The following is a 19109-nucleotide window of genomic DNA, read 5'->3' as shown; positions in this document are numbered from 1 at the left end:
TTGCAGAGGACACAAAGTTGGGTGGGAAGGTGAGCTGTGAGGAGGATGCAGAGATGCTTCAGCGGGATTTGGACAGGCTGAGTGGGCAAATGCATGGTAGATGCAGTTTGGTGTGGATAAATGTGAAGTTTATCCACTTTGGTGGCAAAAAGAGCAAGGCAAATGATCTGAATGACTATAGATTGAGAGAGGGGAATGTGCAACAAGATCTTGGTGTCCTTGTACACCAGTCACTGAAGGTAAGCATGCAGGTGCAGCAGGCAGCAACGTAGGCAAATGGTATGTTGACCTTCATTGTGAGAGGATTAGCAGACAGGAGCAGGGATGTCTTGCCGCAATCTACAGGGCCCTGGGCATGATGCTACCCTGACACTCCTGTGGGCACCCAGACACCATGGCACTGCCGGCCTGAAAGCCTGGCAATGCCACCCAGCTGAGTCCGTCTGTGCAGGAAATGAGATAAGTTCAGCCTCTGGGGGGGGCGTTCCCGACCGATGCCAGAAAAAACGAGACTCCCGTTTGATAGCGAGGTCATTCTCGATGCTACAGGCGATGAGAATGATCCCGCTGTAAGTGCCCAAACGGGCTCTCTGTTTTTTGCACGTTAAATCGTGCCCAATATTACCGATGTGTAAGTAGGCAGCCTTTGCAATCGAGTATATTGAACTGTTACAGTTTGTGATATAGGTACCCCCATATCTGCATTTGTTTGATACATACAGTTGAGCAATTAATCGTCAACCACTGCTGTGGGTCTGGAGTCACATGTCGGCCAGGCCAGGTCAGGTTGGCAGATTTCCTCTCCTGAAGGGCATTAATGAGATGGGTTTTCACAACAGTCTGGAAGTTTGAAGGTCAATGTTAATGAGACCAATATTTTATTCCAGATTCATTAGTTAAATTTGAATTACCCCAGCTGCCTGTTGGGATTTGAAGTCTTGGTCGGATTTGCAGGCCGGCGGGATTTTGCAGTCCCCCCGAAGTTAATGGACGTTTGAACGGCTCGCTGCATCTTACAACCTCCTCCCCACCACGGCAGGTCCGTTAAAGTCCGTTCCTTATCTCCAGACCATTCACTGGGGTTTCTGCGTCACTAGCCCAGGAACATCAACACTATGCTCCCACCCCTAGTACGAAAGGAGCATCTGTGTTGGAAACTCAGTCAATAGTGGGATAAAAAACACTCTGGCTCAACTTGTCCTTCTGTCCTAAAGGGATTCTGGCTCTTGAGGGAAGAAAATTGGGGTAAAGTTATGGGGCGAGATCCTCCGTTTCCCGACGACGATTTTGTAATCGGCGATCAGGCGGAGAATCCCTTTTTACGACAGAGTTGGGGGCGCCGCCTGTTTTACGCAGGTTTCGCATGCTACGCTCCCTCTGAAATGTCATCATCGCCGTGTGCGCCGCAAGCTGTTGGGACGGCCTCACGATATCAGCTGAAGGCCCTCCCCTGATGCTCTGGCCCTGATGAGCCAGTAAAACGATGGTGCGGGGGATGTGCGGTCCATTGCCGCCACAGTCAGGTGGGAGCCGTGCTGCTGGCCGGGGTGAGGGGGGGAGTTTCGGCGAGGGCTGGGGGGACTGGCGGGGGTGGCGAGGGGGTGGCCGGGGGGGCACTGTCTGGAAGGCCAGGTCCGCGCTCGGCCGGCGCCATGGTGTACGGCGCGACCGGCGGCCACGGACCCGGCAATTCTCCGGCCGTTTATTTCATGGAGGCCAGGCGTTTTACGTGGCGCAGCTGCTCGCCCCTCACCAGTCGCAGCATCGGTGAGGGGGCGACGCCAATTTTCCACGTAAAACCCCACAGATCCTCCGGACTTAGCCTCAGAATGGGAGAATCTGGCCTGTGGAATCTGTGATGATGGCATGTTGGACAGGCATCACATTTGGCTATCAGGGTACTTTTGGAAGTTGACCCTAATGTAATTAGATATCACCGAAGGGCAGTAAGTAGATGAGATAAGATAGTGATGTCCCATAGTGCCCTCCCTGAGTTATATTCTGACACTCATTCCTGTTAGAAATTACTTTTGTATTCTCAATATTATGAATGGTTTGCTGAGTCACAAAACTCAATTAGCTCAGATGGGTAATTTAACAAAATGAAACTCAGATATTCTGGGCGGGATTCTCCATCGGTTGTGAGGCCAAAATCAAGGCCGGCGCCAATGCCATGCTCCGGGGCCTGGACAGCGGCATCAATGCGTTCTGCTCCGCAGGTACAGCAAACACCGTTGGCACACCCGGTATTCTCCGGAGCCTCCTCAATACTCCGCCTCCGCCAGGAGGAATTATTAGAGATGGCGAGGTTCACTTGTGGTTTCACAAATCAGGGAACAGGTGCCATGGCTGCTGAAGGAGAGAGAGAGAGGGGATACTGAAAGTGTCCAACATCGCCATGGTGTGCTGATGGTTGTGCTGCTGGCCGGGAGGCTTCTGGCAGGGCCGGGGGAGGGGTGGAGAAAGGGAGGGGCGACCAGGCGACCGACCGTGGGGTCGGGGTGGACGGGAATGGAACACCATTGCTGCAACTGGCAAGGCAGCTATGCAACTGCGCACGGCGCTGACCGCGCACTCTGAACTGATTGTGTCACTGCTCATATGGGTGTTCCCCCAGGCCCCCCCCCCCCCACCCCCCCGGCACTCTCGGACCCCTTCCAACCTATCAACGGAACGGGCGTACCCCAGCACAACCAGTACTATCTTGTTGGCTGGGTAGTGGAGTGCTAATATGCGCCTGCAGCTTGTCAGCCTCTCGAATGTCAATCCCGACCCTGGCGAATCCGACGCCGTCTTCATTGGAATTGGTCGTGTTCTACGTAGCGCCGGTGCCTGCCGTTAACGATTCCTGAATTGCTCTGTGAGGGGCGCCAATTTAGTTGTCGTAGAAATCCAACGATTCTGTCCCGGCGTCAGCACTTAGGGCTGGATTCTTCAGCCGTGCCCGCCGCAAGATGGCCATGCGTGGGACAGGGACCACGGAAAGGTCCGTTAACCTCGGGAGGAAATTTCTTATCACCGGGCGGGCGCGGCCAGAGAATCCCGCCCTTAGATCCTGGAACGGAGACTTGTTCTTTGTTCTTTGAATTAAGTTCATTCACTCGGAAAACTATTCCTTGTCTTTCAAAGCAATTTATTTTAAAATGGGAACAGCTGCCAGGGAATTATTCTGTATAGTTTTGCATTGGGTTTCTACCTGTCCAATATTTAAACTCCATTGTTTCCAGTGACATCTGTGTTTCAAATCATTAGTCATACATTGCATGAATTTTCATAGTAGCAAAACAATTCTCAAAACTCAAGGTCTCTGTGTCCAGACGGGTCTCTCTCTGTGTCCAGACGGTGTCTCCCTCTGTGTCCAGATAGTGTCTCCCTCTGTGTCCAGACAGTGGGCGTCATTCTCCGACCCCCCAGTGGGTCGGAGAATGGCCGTTGGCTGCCGTGAATCCCGCCCCCGCCGGTTGCCGAAGTCTCCGGTACTGGAGATTGGGCGGGGGCGGGAATCGGGCCGCGCCGGTTGGCGGGCCCCCCCGCTCAATTCTCCGGCTCGGATGGGCCGAAGTCCCGCCGAGAAATTGCCTGTCCCGCCGGCGTAAATTAAAGTAGGTATTTACCGGCGGGACAAGGCGGCGCGGGCGGGCTCCGGGGTCCTGGGGGGGGGCGCGGGCGATCTGGCCCCGGGGGGTGCCCCCACGGTGGCCTGGCCTGCGATCGATGCCCACCGATCCGCGGGCGGGCCTGTGCCGTGGGGGCACTCCTTCCCTTCCGCCTCCGCAACGGCCTCCACCATGGCGGAGGCGGAAGAGACTCTCCCCACTGCGCATGCGCGGGAAACTGTCGGCGGCCGCTGACACTCCCGAGCATGTGCCGCCCGGGGATGTCATTTCCACGCCAGCTGGCGGGGCAACAAACGCCGTTTCCGCCAGCTGGCGGGGCGGAAATCCCTTCGGCGCCGGCCTAGCCCCTCAATGTCGGGGCTCGGCCCCCAAAGACGCGGAGCATTCCGCACCTTTGGGGCGGCGCGATGCCCGTCGGATTGGCGCCGTTTTGGGCGCCAGTCGGCGGACATCGCGCCGTTGTGGGAGAATTTCGCCCAGTGTCTCTCTCTCTCTCTCTGCCCAGATGGTGTCTCCCTCTGTGTCCAGACGGTGTCTCCCTCTGTGTCCAGAGTGTCTCTCTCTCTCTGTCCAGACGGTGTCTCCCTCTGTGTCCAGACAGTGTCTCCCTCTGTGTCCAGACGGTGTCTCCCTCTGTGCCAGACGGTATCTCCCTCTGTGTCAGACGGTGTCTCCCTCTGTGTCCAGGCGGTATCTCCCTCTGTGTCCAGACAGTGTCTCCCTTTGTGTCCAGACGGTTTCTCCCTCTGTGTCCAGACGATATCTCCCTCTGTGTCCAGACGGTGTCCCCCTCTGTGTCCAGACTTAATCTCACTCTGTGTCCAGACGGTGTCTCCGTCTGTGTCCAGACTTAATCTCACTCTGTGTCCAGACGGTGTCTCCATCTGTGTCCAGGCGGTATCTCCCTCTGTGTCCAGACGGTGTCTCCCTCTGTGTCCAGACGGTGTCTCCCTCTGTGTCCAGACGGTATCTCCCTCTGTGTCCAGACGATATCTCCCTCTGTGTCCAGACAGAAACTCACTCTGTGTCCAGACTTAATCTCACTCTGTGTCCAGACGGTGTCTCCGTCTGTGTCCAGACTTAATCTCACTCTGTGTCCAGACGGTGTCTCTGTCTGTGTCCAGGCGGTATCTCCCTCTGTGTCCAGGAGGTATCTCCCTCTGAGTCCAGACAGAATCTCACTCTGTGTCCAGCCAGAATCTCACTCTGTGTCCAGACGGTGTCTCCCTCTGTGTCCAGATGGTGTCTCCCTCTGTGACCAGACACAATCTCACTCTGTGTCCAGGCGGTATCTCCCTCTGTGTCCAGACAGGATCTCACTCTGTGTCCAGACAGGATATCACTCTGTGTCCAGACAGGATCTCACTCTGTGTCCAGACGGTGTCCCCCTCTGTGTCCAGACACAATCTCACTCTGTGTCCAGACAGAATCGCACTCTGTGTCCAGACAGAATCTCCCTCTGTGTCCAGACAGAATCTCCCTCTCTGTCCAGACGGTGTCTCATTCTGTGTCCAGACAGGATCTCACTCTGTGTCCAGACGGTGTCTCACTCTGTGTCCAGACAGGATCTCACTCTGTGTCCAGATGGTGTCTCACTCTGTGTCCAGACGGTGTCTCACTCTGTGTCCAGACGGTGTCTCACTCTGTTTCCAGACAGGATCTCACTCTGTGTCCAGGCGGTATCTCCCTCTGTGTCCAGACGGTATCCCTCTCCCTGTCCAGACGGTGTCCCCCTCTGTGTCCAGACACAATCTCACTCTGTATCCAGACAGAATCTCACTCTGTGTCCAGACAGGATCTCACTCTGTGTCCAGACGGTGTCTCCCTCTGTGTCCAGACAGGATCTCACTCTGTGTCCAGACGGTGTCTCACTCTGTGTCCAGACGGTGTCTCACTCTGTGTCCAGACGGTGTCTCACTCTGTGTCCAGACAGGATCTCACTCTGTGTCCAGGCGGTATCTCCCTCTGTGTCCAGACGGTATCCCTCTCCCTGTCCAGACGGTGTCCCCCTCTGTGTCCAGACACAATCTCACTCTGTATCCAGACAGAATCTCACTCTGTGTCCAGACAGGATCTCACTCTGTGTCCAGACAGGATCTCACTCTGTGTCCAGACACAATCTCACTCTGTGTCCAGACAGGATCTCACTCTGTGTCCAGACAGGATCTCACTCTGTGTCCAGACAGGATCTCACTCTGTGTCCAGACACAATCTCACTCTGTGTCCAGACAGGATCTCACTCTGTGTCCAGACGGTGTCTCACCTCAGTCCTTTATTGTTGTCCACTCCAGATTGAAACTTGACAGGAAATGGTTTTCTCTGGTTCTCAAGCTTGTAAATTATGTTCGCGTGTGATTAAAAATTGTTCATGTCAAAGAGGGTGAACAGTAAATTTGTCTTTCTTCCATCCAACAGTTCCATCTGACTCATTTAACATTGACACCAGGTGGCCAAAAATCATCAGGGGCTCTGCAGACGCACAGTTTGGCTACACAGTGCAACAGCACGAGGCAAATGGACAGAAATGGTAAGAATAAGAATTCCTTATGTTGACACTGATGATTAGTTGTCAAATGCTGATGAATGTTGAGTTATGGAGAAGGGGGAATAGCACAGGAGAAGTGAACTGACGATGGATTGTTGACTTTTTGATTACTAGCTGCTCCTGTGAGTAGTTAGCAAGGACACCAAGGCCTTGCTCCCCAGAATCCTTGGTGAGATTTTCACATCAGATGTATTTGTTGATGGTGACGATTGGCGGATTTGGCAGCAGCCTCACCGTTGGTGAATGCGCCTCTTACCAGGTGGCGATACATGTCTGGTTTGTGTCGAAGATCCGCGATATTTGTTGTGCATTCCTCGACAAACATTTGCCTGCACTTCTGCACAGTACTCGAAGGTGATGGGTGTATAAAGGGCTAGACTCCAGTCTCCCAAGCCTGGGTAGATGGGCTGAAAGTTTCTGTTTCTACTCATCACTGATCGCCCCCCACCCCCACCCGTCACTGAGTGCGCCCCCTCCCCCATTAACACATAGATTGAAAAACCCACAATAATGTCCTTTTTACCATCCCGCACCACAAGCGATCTCTACCCATGGAGTGTGCAGCCCGAAATGTTAAGCTTTCCAACCCCGATACCGGCATTGCTTATCCATTGATACACCATCAATAATAGACGACGAGTGATAAACGTAACTGAGGCTTTAATACACTAAACAGCAAGCCTCCTGCCTCTGGTCCCGAAACCGGGTCCGGAGGCGGAGACTTGCCACTTCTTTAGAGAAGCCCCGAGGGGAGGAGCCACAGGCGGAGCCAGCCTGGACAAGCCCAGGCATGTACAACACAGCACAATGAATATAATACAATTAACACAATAACGTGGTTTACCACATCCATTATGAACATAAAGAGAGTAATTTCACTCTTTTGCTCATAAGACACTAGAGAATCATCGTTCACAGTTTGAAGCAAAATCTGTTTTGAACTCATGTACCGACCTTTGGTAACAAAAATTGGATGGCCTCTCCTCTCCTCTCCTCTCCAGATCTTCTGCTGGAATTCGGCAACGATCCACACTTGACAATAATGCCTGCCAATGTCAGGCATGTGTCAGCTAATAAACAGCTCCTGATTAAGTGCACAGATGTTTAGCCAAAATTCAGAAGCTGCTTTCTTGGCAGGTGTGCTTGACAGAAAAATCCAACTTAATGTCGTTTGAGAATTGGGCTGGTTGGCTGATCAGGCTTAATCCTCCAACAAACCCTGTGCAGTTCTTGTGCTCAGGGGCTCAACCGCATTTATTCCGTCTCTTGAGAGATAGTGAATAACTACACGAGGAACAAGATCCATCAGATAAAATTGTAAAGATTATCCGTAGCCAACCCGCAGGGTTAGTGGCCCAGTGATTAAGTGTTGCGTTCTCAATTAGAGGGCTGGTCTATTGAGTTCTTCCCCCGACCTGCATTTCCTACACGATTAAGTGGGCCTCACGGACCAGCTGCCAAACAGCAGTCGGTATTGTTGACCTCTAAGAGGAGATTTGCATGAAAGGATTAGCTCCCCTTGCAGCAGTTGTCCTGGTCTGGAGCCAATATAAGAGAAATTAACACTCCGCAGATTGTGAATGATTGTTACATTTGGTGAAATGAACAGTTCAGACGAAATCACGGAGTGCATAGAATTACGTCAAATTAACAGCGCAGCAATGGGTTATGTTAGGATTATGTGCTACATGAGCCTCCTATACCCGCTTTTCCACAGCATGTCATACTCATAAATAGTTGACCCTAAACACGACTGGTTAAGTGACAGAAATGATTATATCACTGCCTACAGTTTAACTTGTCCAGAACTTTGCAGGACATAGACTGTGAAGGAGAAATTTGAAGTGGGTTCAAAATAATTGACTTATGGTGAATTATCCTGCACTCGCTCAATTGAATAAACAGATTAATGTTGTTCGGTGGACCTCAAACATATGTGGAACTCAACAACTTTTACATCAAGAACTTTTGTTTATATACCGCATTGAACGGGGCAGCACAGTAGCATTGTGGATAGCACAATTGCTTAACAGCTCCAGGGTCCCAGGTTCGATTCCGGCTTGGGTCACTGTCTGTGCGGAGTCTGCACATCCTCCCCATGTGTGCGTGGGTTTCCTCCGGGTGCTCCGGTTTCCTCCCACAGTCCAAAGATGTACAGGTTAGGTGGATTGGCCATGATAAATTGCCCTTAGTGTCCAAAGTTGCCCTTAGTGTTGGGTGGGGTTACTGGGTTATGGGGATAGGGTGGAGGTGTTGACCTTGGGTAGGGTGCTCTTTCCAAGAGCCGGTGCAGACTCGATGGGCCGAATGGCCTCCTTCTGCACTGTAAATTCTATAATCTATGAACGTAACGAAATGCCCCCAAGGTGCTTCACGCAAGTGTTATCAAACAGAATTTGTCTCCGAAACACAAGACATTCAAGAACGGTTGATCAAAGAGATAGATTTTAAATAGCATCAGAGAAGAGGAGGAGAGAGAGTTAGAGAGGTGAAGAGGATGAGGGAGGGAATCCCACAGCTTCAGCTTTTCGCAGTATTGGCTGCCAAAAGTGGAATGATGATAATCAAAGATGTGAAAGAAGTCAGCATTGGAGGGGTGCAAACACCTTACATGGTTGTCGGGCTGAAGGAGGTTAAAAAGACAGAGAGACCACGGAGGGATTGGAAGACAAGGAGGAGAATTTTAAAATCAGGTAGCAAAATGACCCAAGGCACTTAAGGCACCTTGTCCCCCTGGCAGACAAGTCACCAGGACCCAATGAACTGCACGCTAGGGTTTTAATGGAAGTGACTGCAGAGATAGTGGACCCATTGGTTGAAGTTTTTCGTAACTCACTCAATTCCGGAAGGGTACTGCAAGATTGAAAAACAGCCAATGTGATTCCTCTGTTCAAAAAGGGAGAAAGGCAGAAGGCGGGGAACTATAGGCTAGTTAATTTAACATCGATTATTGACAAGATGCTGGAGTCAATAATCAAAGAGGAAATAGCTAATCATTTAGGAAAGCTGAATATAATCAAACCGAGTCAATATGGTTTTCTGAAAGGTAAATCATGTTTGACGAATTCACTTGAATTCTTTGAGGATGTAACAGGGAGAGTAGATAGAGGGGAATATGTAGATGTAGTGTATTTAGATTTCCAAAAGGCATTTACCACGGTGCTGCATAAGAGGCTGGTGCATAAAGTAGAAGCCCATGGAATTGGAGGAAGTGTGTTAGTATGGATTGAAAACTGGCTGTCACATAGAAAACAGAGAGTTGGAATAAGTGGGTCCTTTTCAAAGTGGAAAGATGTAACTGGAGGAGTATCACATGGATCAGTTCTTGGCCCACAATTGTTAATTATTTACATTAACAACCTGGAGGAAGGGACAGAATGTAAGGTTTCCAAATTTAGCAATAATACGAAAATAGATGGAAGGGAATGTTGTGATGAGGATGTTATGATTCTGCAATGGAATAAAGATTGATTGACTGTGCGAAAAACCTGGCAAATGGAGCGTAATCTGGGAAGTGTGAGGTCATGCATTTTGGAAGGAGGAATCAAAAGGCAGATTATTATCTAAATGGAGAGAGACTGCAGGTGAGTGAAGTACAGAGGAGTGAAGTACAGAGGAGTGAAGTACAGAGGGATCTAGGTATTCTCGTGCATGAATCCCACAAAGCCAGCAGGCAGGTCCAAACTGTAGTTAAGAAGGCAAACAGCATTTTGACCTTTATTGTAAAGGAGTTAGAGTTTCAAAATAGGGAGGTTTTGTTGCAATAATAATAATCTTTATTAGTGTCACAAGTAGGTTACATTAACACTGCAATGAAGTTACTGTGGAAAAAACCCTAGTCGCCACATTCCGGTGCCTGTTCGGGTACACGGAGGGAGAATTCAGAATGTCCAATTCACCGAATAAACAAAGAACAAAGAAATGTAGAGCACAGGAAGAGGCCCTTCGGCCCTCCAAGCCCGTGCTGACCATGCTGCCCGACTAAACTACAATCTTCTACACTTCCTGGGTCCGTATCCTTCTATTCCCATCCTATTCATGTATTTGTCAAGATGCCCCTTAAATGTCACTATCGTCCCTGCTTCCACCACCTCCTCCGGTAGCGAGTTCCAGGCACCCACTACCCTCTGTGTAAAAAACTTGCCTCGTACATCTACTCTAAACCTTGCCCCTCTCACCTTAAACCTATGCCCCCGAGTAATTGACCCCTCTACCCCGGATAAAAGCCTCTGACTATCCACTCTGTCTATGCCCCTCATAATTTTGTAGACCTCTATCAGGTCGCCCCTCAACCTCCTTCGTTCCAGTGAGAACAAACCGAGATTATTCAACCACTCCTCATGGCTAATGCCCTCAATACCAGGCAACATTCTGGTAAATCTCTTCTGCACCCTCTCTAAAGCCTCCACATCCTTCTGGTAGTGTGGCGACCAGAATTGAACACTATACTCCAAGTGTGGCCTAACTAAGGTTCTATACAGCTGCAACATGACTTGCCAATTCTTATACTCAATGCCCCGGCCAATGAAGGCAAGCATGCCGTATCCTTCTTGACTACCTTCTCCACCTGTGTTGCCCCTTTCAGTGACCTGTGGACCTGTACTCCTAGATCTCTCTGACTTTCAATACTCTTGAGGGTTCTACCATTCACTGTATATTCCCTACCTGCACGAACTTTCAGGACATGTGGGAGGAAACCGGAGCACCCGGAAGAAACTCAACGCAGACACGGGGAGAACGTGCAGACTCCGCACAGACAGTGACCCAAGCAGGGAATTGAACCTGGGAACCTGGCGTTGTAAAGCAACAGTGCTAGCCACTGTGCTACCATGCCGCCCTGGTGGTGGTGTCAGTTATAGTTCAGCATTCACAGATCACCAGAAAGAAATTCTCTCAAACTTAACTCTTTTGGTCTAAATATTTTTTTGCCACGATTTACATTTAGTCAGCGCTGCTCATAAAAGGGATCGCATTATATATTTTACTGGTCAGTTCATTTTTCACCTTGAAATAATACACCTGCTACTTTGATAGGGTGACGTGCGGAGCCAAATTCCTTCCAGAATTCTTGGGCTTAATGAGGAACCCAGTCCTTCTGCTTTGGTACTTTACAGCTTTCTGTTCATAATCTGAGCAGTATCATCCCTAAACACTGTCAGCCATCTGGGTTTAAACACAAATCACTGAAAGGAAACACATTGAGTTGGGGGCGGACCAAGAAAACAAAATCAGGACGAAACCTGTGTTACCGCACTGGACCTGAATTAATAGCATTGAAATGTTTGCCGTCCTGTACAAGAGGCGAATAAATTAGCAGCGCTTGTTTATTCTAAAAGCAATGGCGGGATCTAACAGCCACGCTGCGCCCGGCGCAGAGCCGGTTAAATTGTGGGAGAGGCCGAAATTGGGATCCGTGCTGTCATGTGAGGGTACCTTTAAGAAATGGATGTTTAAGCAATGTACCTTTAAGAAATGCAGTGATGTCAGAGTGTGGGTGGAGCTTAGTTTTAGTTCAGCCATTTTGCAGTTTAGTTTCAGTTTGAAAAGAGCTTTGGAGTGTCTGTGTTTGCAGTGAGCTGGATCTGCTGTGATCTCTGCCATGAAAGACTATCTCTGGATCATTTGGGTGATTTAAACTCATAATAATAACGCCTCTAACCTGATGTGTTCCTGTTTAAAGGTGTTACGTTTTTTTTGATGTTTGAAGGAACATTTTGAGGGATTATTTAGTGTTGTATTATTTTCGGGGTTATCTTTGAAGTAAGGGGTGTTAAGAGATCCAATGTTTATTTAAAAGGGTTAAGTTGAGTTCATGGAATAAACATTGTTTTGTGTTTTAAAAAACTCACGTGTCCATAATTGTAATCCCACGCCTGGAGAACAAGCCATGTGCTCGGAAAAGCAACAAATACATTAAAGGGGGAGGTTGGTTGAACTCCATGATCCATCTTTGGGTCCTGGAAACACCTCTCCCATAACAATTGGGGTCTCGTCCGGGATAAAAGTCTATCAATTGGATTGGCTTTTGTGAACTTAAAGACAGTGAAGGATTGTTGTTTTTCCGGTGTGGTATTTTAGTTTAAGTGTGTTGTGGACAATGGCTCTTTCAGAGACTCAGATGTTTTTGGGGGTGGAGACTGTCACATGCAGTACCTTACAGACAGAGACTAAATGCAGACTGTTGGGTCTGGCAAAAACATTGCAGTTAACATTACCTGACAAAATGCGAAAAGATGAGGTAATTATGGCAGTGGTTAAGCATTTAAAGTTGCCTGAGATAGAGTTTGACTCATTAGGAATGGCAAAAATTCAGTTGCAAATTAAGCAAATGGAACATGAGAAATAATTAAAGCGGCTTGAATACGAGAGAGAGAGAGAGGAAAACGAGAGAGAGAGGAAAAAGAAAGAGAGAGGAAAAAGAAAAGGAGAGAGAAGAAAGGAGAAAAGAAAGAATAGCCCTAGCAGAACAAAAAGAAAAAGAAAGGGAGATACAGATCAGGGAAAAAGATAAAGAGAGGGAGTTTGACCTTCAGAAAATGGCCATGAAACATGAAAGTCAGTTAAAATTGGCAGATGTAAAGGGAAACAGTTGGATGATAGTGATGAGGATAGTGAGAAAGAGCATCATAGTCGAAGGCTTGGTGGGAATCTATTTAAATATGTCCTAGCATTGCCAAGGTATGACGAGAAGGAAGTGGAAGCCCTTTTTCATTTCATTTGAGAAGGTAGCTAAACAAATGAAATGGCCACAGGACATGTGGGTGTTACTGATTCAAACAAATCTGGTAGGTAGAGCTAGTGAAGTGTTTGTATCACTACTGGAGGAGGTATCTGGAACGTATGAGGAGGTGAAGAAATCCATCTTAAGTGCATATGAGCTAGTGCCTGAAGCTTACAGACAAAGGTTTAGAAATTTAAGGAAAGAATTTGGTCAAACATACACGGAGTTTGAAAGGCTCAAACAGAGTAATTTTGATAGGTGGATAAGGGCTTTGAAAATAGACCAAACGGATGAAGCTCTCAGAGAAATTATACTTTTGGAGGAGTTTAAAAATTCAATTCCTGATGTAGTGCAAACTCATGTGGAAGAACAGAGGGTTAAAACTGCAAGATTAGCAGCAGAAATGGCAGCTGATTATGAATTAGTTCATAAATCAAAGATTGGTTTCCGACATCAGTTTCAGCCGGTGAGGGATAGAAACTGGGGACATGAGAAATACTCAAGTGGTAAAGGTAAAGGTGATCTGATGGGAGACAATAAAGAGAGTGTACCTCAGATTAAAAAAGAAATCCAGGAGGATGGAAAAGAGATGAAAAGTTTCAAATGTTTTCACTGTAATAAACTAGGCCATGTAAAGTCACAGTGTTGGTGGTTGAAGAAAAGCACTGGGAAGGCTGATGTGGTAAAACAGGATAAGACAGTGGGATTTGTTAGAGTGGTAAAGGAAAGCCCAAGGGAAGCGAAGGAGGTGCAAACGATTGTACAGCCTGTTCAAGAAGTAATGGTTAAGAAGGTGCCAGATGTCTTTAAAGAATTTACTTGTGTGAGTAAAGTTTACTCATGTGTATCAGGAGGAGCATAGAACATAGAACATTACAGCGCAGTACAGGCCCTTCGGCCCTCGATGTTGCGCCGACCTGTGAAACCACTCTAAAGCCCATCTACGCTATTCCCTTATCGTCCATATGTCTATCCAATGACCATTTGAATGCCCTTAGTGTTGGTGAGTCCACTACTGTTGCAGGCAGGGCATTCCACACCCTTACTACTCTCTGAGTAAAGAACCTATCTCTGACATCTGTCTTATATCTATCGCCCCTCAATTTAAAGCTATGTCCCCTCGTGCTAGACATCACCATCTAAGGAAAAAGGCTCTCACTGTCCACCCTATCCAATCCTCTGATCATCTTGTATGCCTCAATTAAGTCACCTCTTAACCTTCTTCCCTCTAACGAAAACAACCTCAAGTCCCTCAGCCTTTCCTCATAAGATCTTCCCTCCATACCAGGCAACATTCTGGTAAATCTCCTCTGCACCCTTTCCAATGCTTCCACATCCTTCCTATAATGCGGCGACCAGAATTGCACGCAATACTCCAAATGCGGCCACACCAGAATTTTGTACAGCTGCAACATGACCTCATGGCTCAAAAACTCAATCCCTCTACCAATAAAAGCTAACACACCGTATGCCTTCTTAACAACCCTCTCAACCTGAGTGGCAACTTTCTATGTACATGGACACCGAGATCTCTCTGCTCATCCACACTGCCAAGAATCTTAACGTTAGCCCAGTACTCTGTCTTCCTGTTATTCCTTCCAAAATGAATCACCTCACACTTTTCTGCATTAAACCCCATTTGCCACCTCTCAGCCCAGCGCTGCAGCTTATCTATGTCCCTCTGTAACTTGTAACATCCTTCCGCACTGTCCACAACTCCACCGACTTTAGTGTCATCTGCAAATTTACTCACCCATCCTTCTACGCCCTCCTCCAGGTCATTTATAAAAATGACAAACAGCAGTGGCCCCAAAACAGATCCTTGTGGTACACCACGAGTAACTGGACTCCAGTCTGAACACTTCCCATCAACCACCACCCTTTGTCTTCTTCCAGCTAGCCAATTTCTGATCCAAACTGCTAAATCTCCCTGAATCTCATGCTTACGTATTTTCTGCAGTAGCCTACCGTGGGGAACCTTATCAAACACTTTACTGAAATCCATATACACCCCATCAACTGCTTTACCCTCATCCACCTGTTTGGTCACCTTCTCAAAGAACTCCTTAAGGTTTGTGAGGCATAACCTACCCTTCACAAACCGTGTTGACTATGTCTAATCAAATTATTCCTTTCCAGATCATTATACACCCTATCTCTTATAAACCTTTCCAAGATTTTGCCCACAACAGAAGTAAGGCTCACTGGTCTATAGTTACCGGGGTTGTCTCTACTCCCCTTCTTGAACAAGGGGACAACATTTGCTATCCTCCAGTCTTCTGGCACTATTCCTGTAGACAAAGATGACTTAAAGATCAAAGCCAAAGGCTCAGCAATCTCCTCCCTAGCTTCCCAGAGAATCCTAGGATAAATCCCATCCGACCCAGGGGACTTATCAATTTTCACACTTTCCAGATACAGAAACTCGCAGGTAAAAAAGGCACAATTTTAAGAGATACAGGGGTTAGTCAATCTTTAATGGTAAGAGATGAGGAATTATGTAGTTTGGGAAGAATGTTGCCAGAAAAGGTGGTAATATGTGGAATTCAGGGTGAGAGGAGTAGCATTCCATTATATAAGGTAAGGTTGGAAAGTCCAGTGACGAGTGGTGAAGTGGTAGTAGGAATAATAGAGAAACTATCTTGTCCAGGAATACAGTTTATCTTGGGTAATGATATAGCTGGATCGCAGGTGGGAGTGATGCCTACTGTGGTTGATAAGCCAAGGACAAATATCCTAGGATTTTTCCGGATTGTGTAGTAACCCGGTCGCAATGTCACAGGTTAAGACAATAGGAGAAATCAAAGAGTGAAGATGAAGTTGAAGTGCAATTATCAGAAACGATTTTTGATCAGATGGTTGAAAAAGAACAAGAACAGGTGGAGGATGAGGTGGATATTTTTAGTTCAGGAAAATTGGCGGAGTTACAACAGAAAGATGTAGAAATAAAACGGATATATCAGAAAGCATATACGGAAGAGGAATCTGAGGGTATACCAGAGTGTTATTACCGTAAAAGTGATGTCTTGATGAGAAAATGGAGACCTGTACATATGCAGGCAGAGGAAAAGTGGACAGAAGGTCATCAAATAGTATTGCCGGTAGGGTATAGACAGGAGGTGTTACAAGTTGCACATGAGGTACCAGTGGGAGGTCATTTGGGAATAAGGAAAACTCAAGCTAAAATCCAGAAACATTTTTATTGGCCTGGACTACATAAAGATGTAGTTAAATTATGTCAATCATATCACACATGTCAAGTGATAGGGAAACCTCAAGCAGTGATAAAACCAGCGCCCTTAATACCCATTCCAGCATTTGAGGAACCTTTTACGAGGGTCATAATTGATTGTGTAGGACCGCTTCCTCAAACAAAACGTGGGAATCAATAACTTTGACTATAATGGATGTGTCTACTAGGTTTCCAGAGGCCATTCCAGTACGTAATATTACAGCTAAAAGGATTGTGGAGGAGTTACTTAAATTCTTTACTGGATATGGACTACCCACAGAAATTCAATCGGATCAAGGATCGAATTTTACTTCAAAGTTATTCAAAGAAGTTATGGATAGCTTAGGAATAAAACAATTTAAATCAACTGCGTACCATCCAGAATCGCAGGGAGCATTAGAAAGGTGGCATTAGACATTAAAGACAATGTTGAGGGCGTATTGTCAAGATTATCCAGAGGATTGGGATGAAGGAATTCCATTCGTATTGTTTGCAATTAGGGATGCACCTAATGAGTCTACCAAATTTAGTCCTTTTGAACTAATTTTTGGTCATGAGGGAAGAGGACCACTTAAATTGATTAAGGATAAATTGGTGGGTGAGAAATCGGAAATTACACTATTGGATTATGTGTCAAATTTTAGGCAACGTTTAAATGGAGCAGGTGAATTGGCTAGACAACATTTGAAAGTTGCACAAAATGTGATGAAACGGGTAATGGACAAGAAATCCAAAGTTCGTAGTTTTGTCAGTGGGGATAAAGTTTTAGTGTTGTTACCAGTGGTAGGTGAGCCTTTAAAAGCTAGGTTTTGTGGACCATATCAGATTGAAAGGAAATTAAGTGAGGTGAATTATGTGGTAAAAACACCAGATAGAAGGAAGACTCACCGAGTGTGAAATGTGAATATGCTTAAAAGGTACTTTGAAAGGGAAGGAGAGAAAAAGGAGGTTTTAATGATTCTAACTCGAAGTGACAAACCAAATCAAGATGACTGTGAATTTGACATACCTCAAATTAAATTGGAAAATGAGGATGTTCTTAAAAATTGGGATGAATTGTTAAGTTACCTTCCAGAGGAAAAAGAACTGACCTGAAAGAGTTATTGATATCACATGGGCAAGTTTGGAGAGATAAATTGGGAAGTACTAAAGTGGCTATGCATGATGTAGATGTGGGAAATGCTGTTCCTATCAAACAACATCCATATAGACTTAATCCTTTAACATTGGCACAGGTTAACAGAGAGATTGGGAGTATGCTGAAGAATGGCATAATTGAAGTGGGTTGCAGCCAATGGAGCTCACCCATAGTGATGGTACCTAAACCAGACGGTACCCAATGGTTGTGTGTGGACTATCGAAAGGTGAATACAGTTACAAGAATGGACTCTTATCCTATCCCACGTTTGAAGGATTGCATTGAGAAAGTGGGACAATCTGCTTTTATTTACAACATCCAGACATGGAAAGAACATTTAAAACATCGTATGGAGTTCTTTGATCGACTTCAGGTGGCGGTTTTGGTGATGAACCTAGCCGAAAGTGAATTTGGAGAAGCCTAAATCACTTTCCTTGCGGAGTTTCCGATACCCTCAAGACGAAGGGAAATAATGCGATTTCTTAGCATGAGTGGATTTGATCGAACAGTTGTGCAAAAGTTTTGTGGCGTGATTACTCCACTGATGGAATTGTTGAAGAAACGTAAAAAATTCAATGGACAGCAGACTTTCAACAGGCATTTGACTGCCTGAAAGCTGTGATCACCAATGCCCCTGTATTGAAGAATTGCAAGGGACTCTGTGGTCAGATTGAACTAAAGTATCTGATTCTAAAGAGAAATGCCGAGGAGTAGAGGAATGGATGGATCATGCAGAGACTTTGTTCAAAGAGACTGTCAATCGATAAGGATTTCGGTTGGAGGAAGAAGAACAAAGAAAAATAGACTATATTAGAACATAGAACATAGAACAATACAGCGCAGTACAGGCCCTTCGGCCCACGATGTTGCACCGAAACAAAAGCCATCTAACCTACACTATGCCATTATCATCCATATGTTTATCCAATAAATTTTTTAATGCCCTCAATGTTGGCGAGTTCACTACTGTAGCAGGTAGGGCATTCCACGGCCTCACTACTCTTTGCGTAAAGAACCTACCTCTGACCTCTGTCCTATATCTATTACCCCTCAGTTTAAAGTTATGTCCCCTCGTGCCAGCCATATCCATCCGCGGGAGAAGGCTCTCACTGTCCACCCTATATTGTTATACCTGTTTACGTGTGTTGTTTTTTTAAAAACAAAAAGGTATATTTACTGTGTACATTTCTTAGTGGATGGTGCAAAAGTGAAAAATGAAACCATCTTGAAGTTAATGGTTTATTTGTTTTTCTTTTGGGGGGAGGTGTCATGTGAGGGTACCTTTAAAAAATGGATGTTTAAGCAATGTACCTTTAAGAAATGCAGTGATGTCAGAATGTGGGTGGAGCTTTGTTTTAGTTCAGCCATTTTGCAGTTTAGTTTCAGTTTGAAAAGAGCTTGGGAGTGTCTGTGTTTGCAGTAAGCTGGATATGTTGTGATCTCTGCCATGAAAGACTATCTCTTGATCATTTGGGTGATTTAAACTCATAATAATAAAGCCTCTAACCTGATGTGCTCCTGTTTAATGGTGTTAAGTTTTTTTGGATGTTTGAAGGAACATTTTGAGGGATTATTTAGTGTTGTATTATTTTCGGGGTTATCTTTGAAGTAAGGGGTGACAAGAGATCCAATGATTATTTAAAAGGGTTAAGTTGAGTTCATGGAATAAACATTGTTTTGTGTTTTTAAAAAAACCACGTGTCCATAATTGTAATCCCACACCTGGAGAACAAGCCATGTGCTCGGAAAAGCAACAAATACATTAAAGGGGGAGGTTGGTTGAACTCCATGATCCATTTTGGGGTTCTGGAAACGCCTCGCCCATAACACTGCCTGGCATCGACCGGTTTCCGATC

The 19109-nt window shown here is 46.4% G+C and overlaps 1 protein-coding gene across 1 annotated transcript in view; it reads left to right on the top strand.

Annotated features, from left to right (window-relative positions):
* Positions 1–19109, top strand: part of itga11a (integrin, alpha 11a) — a 231784-nt gene that overhangs the window by 35566 nt on the left and 177109 nt on the right. The window contains exon 2 of the mRNA XM_072470475.1: positions 6033–6144. Coding sequence (XP_072326576.1) covers positions 6033–6144 — 112 coding nt within the window. The remainder of the gene's footprint in view (positions 1–6032; positions 6145–19109) is intronic.

This window comes from Scyliorhinus torazame, chromosome 12 (assembly GCF_047496885.1).
Source record: "Scyliorhinus torazame isolate Kashiwa2021f chromosome 12, sScyTor2.1, whole genome shotgun sequence".
Lineage (NCBI taxonomy): Eukaryota > Metazoa > Chordata > Chondrichthyes > Carcharhiniformes > Scyliorhinidae > Scyliorhinus > Scyliorhinus torazame.
This window is presented reverse-complemented; position numbering and strand designations above follow the sequence as displayed.